This window comes from Aulostomus chinensis, chromosome 16 (assembly GCF_037954235.1).
Source record: "Aulostomus chinensis isolate RoL2024-O1b breed Wild chromosome 16, RoL_Achi_v1.0, whole genome shotgun sequence".
Lineage (NCBI taxonomy): Eukaryota > Metazoa > Chordata > Actinopteri > Syngnathiformes > Aulostomidae > Aulostomus > Aulostomus chinensis.
Genome location: NC_141335.1, coordinates 8,707,230 through 8,710,381, shown reverse-complemented (window position 1 = coordinate 8,710,381; position 3,152 = coordinate 8,707,230). Strand labels below are relative to the sequence as shown.

Below are 3,152 nucleotides of genomic sequence, written 5' to 3'. Positions count from 1 at the left end.
TATAATCATTAGTATTACATGAACCTGCAGAATTTCACCAGAGTTCACTATAATTTCAGAAGACCTCAATAACTTTGATTTCATTTTCAGTCACTGCAATTCACCATCCAGGGTTGGTGATGTTAGCTGATATTGAATTTTAATGTAATAGGTTTTTGATTTAAAAAAAAAAAAAGTATACCAGTACTAGAATCGCACTGCATTGCAACATTTCTCCAGCTTTTAAATTGGAAGCAGGTATTTTTACGTTTGTGTAAGTGAAAGTTTTTTTTCACGGGGGAGCGGAAAAAAGCCCATCCTTTAATTAAAGCCTCTAAAAAGAGTTCCAGTTTGGGGAGACAGGGTGATCTCTGATATGGATCAAGTGCCATCTGTGCCCAATTTACTCTCAGGTCGCGGATTATTGAATTTAATGATATGGGTGATTATCGACGAATGGTATGGGCCCATTAGGAGGTCGTGTGAAACACTAATAGTGTTTGTGTCACGTGCTGTAGGACTGGGGGGACAGAAGCCTTAAAGACCGCGCTCCGGTCATCTCATTCACGCTGCGAGACTGACAGACAGAAGCAGGGGAGACCACAGTTCGAGGAATCTTTGCTACTGATTCGGGTTGATGACGCTTGGAGAGAAGAAGTAGCTCAGACTATGAAAAGTCCCTCTCCGCGCGCGTAATTACGCACGGCGTCATTTTTCCATCTTTAAGGGTATTTGTGTGTACGTGTGTGTGTGTGTGTGTGTGTGTGTGTGTGTGTGTGTATACGTGTGTGTACGTGTGTGTTTATGTGTGTAAAGCATGCTGGACCCAAAGGACCGTGAAGTGAAAATGACGTCTGGTCACAAGATTTCATTTTCTATCATCGACATATTGGATCCAAACAAATTCAACAGCAAGAGGGGGAACGAACTTTTCAAGTTTCAAGTGTCAAATCCAGAAGGAACAAGTTTGAATCCGGACGCCACCAACGGAGACTTAACAGCTGGGTGCACGGAAGCAGGTAGAGAGAAAAGACACATTTTCTTTTTTTTAAATTATTAAACCAACTCAGTGAATGTATTGTTTTAAATGTTCGCATGGTGCATTTCTCCACCAATATTTCGACATCTTTAGTCGTGCACTGATAACAAAGCGAGCCTTTAACGTTAAAAAACTGAATGAAAACTTTTGCTGCTGGCTTAGACTTAAATACCAGCTAATGGGCCGCTATTTTCTAACAGATTGTCATCTCTGTATGACCTTCCTTTAATTTCCAAGGCTGCGTTCCCTTTCAAGGAAGCCACAAAGGCTTGTTCCCAGAGCCCCAGCGTGTGATTGGCATTGGGACGGGCAGGCTAGATAATTGTTTAAATCGTCCCATTGAGGATGCCTCTGCGCGCTTTGATCGATATCCCATTACTGCATCCTGCATATCTCCCTCCAGCACCTTGCAGGTACAAACTTCACACCCCATCCATGTCTGATCCTAAATATCGTTCGATTAAAACTTCCCTTTAAATAGATGACATTTATCGATCCGCCTGCAAATATGAAACTCCATTAGCACGTCACGGCTGAGATGGCGGAGCTGGATTTAGACGGGATTTCTTTCCGCAACATGACATTTGAGGCTCTATGTGGCTTATAAATTATTTAAGGCTTAGTAACCGAGGCTCACCCTGCTCTGAATCTAGGCTTCGCTCCGCTCGGACGACCCCCGAGTCCTCATCCTACACCTTAGAGGTGTCAACTGTGGGCCTTTTGTGTTTGGTGGTTAAAGTGTAGTTTGACTTGACAAAGAGGAACATGTTTGCACAGCGATGATCTTAAGTAGGTGTTTCAGGAGCGGCGGCTCAGGTATTTGACACACTTCGATCTGGTCAGGAGCTGTTCGTTCAGCACCGCGGACCATCTCAGTTTACGGCCCTTTAGTCTCTTATTTAAATACATCACAGGGGAATTTAATGCATTTAATGCTTAATAAAGTCTCCATTATTGTATCAATTTTTTAACAACTCCTCTCCAATGCACGACTCAGAACTTCTTAAATATCTCCGTCATCTTTGACATCACAAAACTTTTGCGACTTGAGAATGAATCGAGGATACACTTTCATTCCTGAATTGTTAAGAGACATATAGCTATCACTAATCCATACTTTAGTTTTGGTTTGTTGTTCCTCGGGACTTTCGCTCACTGTTCTCTCTACTATCTCAGGTGAAGACGCAGGAGACGAACCTTCTGTACCCACCGGACATCACGCAGTCGTCGCTGACCCTCTTCTGCTCACCCCACCGGCCGACAATGAGCGCTCTCTGACCGGAGAGCAAGACAACACGGTTGAGGGTTCAGAAATCACCCTGCGTGACCCCTCACCACACAAGCGTCGGCGCCCGGACCAGAGCTGCGCCAAACCGCGACGCGCCCGAACAGCATTCACCTACGAGCAACTGGTGGCGCTGGAGAACAAGTTCCGGGCAACTCGTTACCTGTCCGTGTGCGAGAGACTGAACCTGGCACTGTCTTTGAGTCTGACCGAGACTCAGGTGAAAATATGGTTCCAGAATAGGAGGACCAAGTGGAAAAAGCAAAACCCCGGGGCGGACAGCGCCCTGCAGTCCGCCTCCAACTCTCTGGTCAATGTCAGTCCCAGTCCTAACACATGTGGGTCGAGCCCGACCAGCTTCCACCAAACTTTCCCTAACTTCAGCTCTGGGAACGTGATCTTCCACACGGCCGGTGCTGTACCTCTTTCATCCACTGGGGGGCTCATGCATCCCTTCATGTCCAGCGGATTCGTGCAGCCCACTTATTACAATCCCCATCTATGAAGGGAGCTGAAAGAAATGTTGCTGCTGGTGTTAGTGAATCTTTACAGGGACAAAATAACAATCCTCAGATGAACTTTTATTGCCCAATAACTGTTGCATTGGAGCAAAATTGTCTTCCACACTATGAGGAGAGAAACAGACGTTTGTTACAGCTACAAGTTCCAGTTTTTGTCAAATTTAAACACATTTTAAACCCTCTCACTTTCAAGACGACCACTTACATAACAAAAAGGGTTTGTGACTCACGTAAAGAATTATTTAAAATGTATTATCCCAGTGTGAAAATGTTCTATCACTATCCACCGGCCGTCTGTCATTTGTGAAACACCTGCTAACGCGGTTTA

At 44.9% G+C, this 3,152-nt stretch overlaps 1 protein-coding gene across 1 annotated transcript; it reads left to right on the top strand.

Annotated features, from left to right (window-relative positions):
* The first annotated feature begins 796 nt into the window (after positions 1-796).
* nkx1-2a (NK1 homeobox 2a) lies at positions 797-2,845 on the top strand. The gene is made up of 4 exons (XM_086181309.1): positions 797-998; positions 1,256-1,431; positions 1,672-1,729; positions 2,195-2,845. The coding sequence occupies exons 1-4, from the start codon at positions 797-799 to the stop codon at positions 2,806-2,808; spliced, it is 1,050 nt and encodes a 349-aa protein (XP_086037435.1). The 3' UTR covers positions 2,809-2,845.
* Positions 2,846-3,152: the final 307 nt, after the last annotated feature.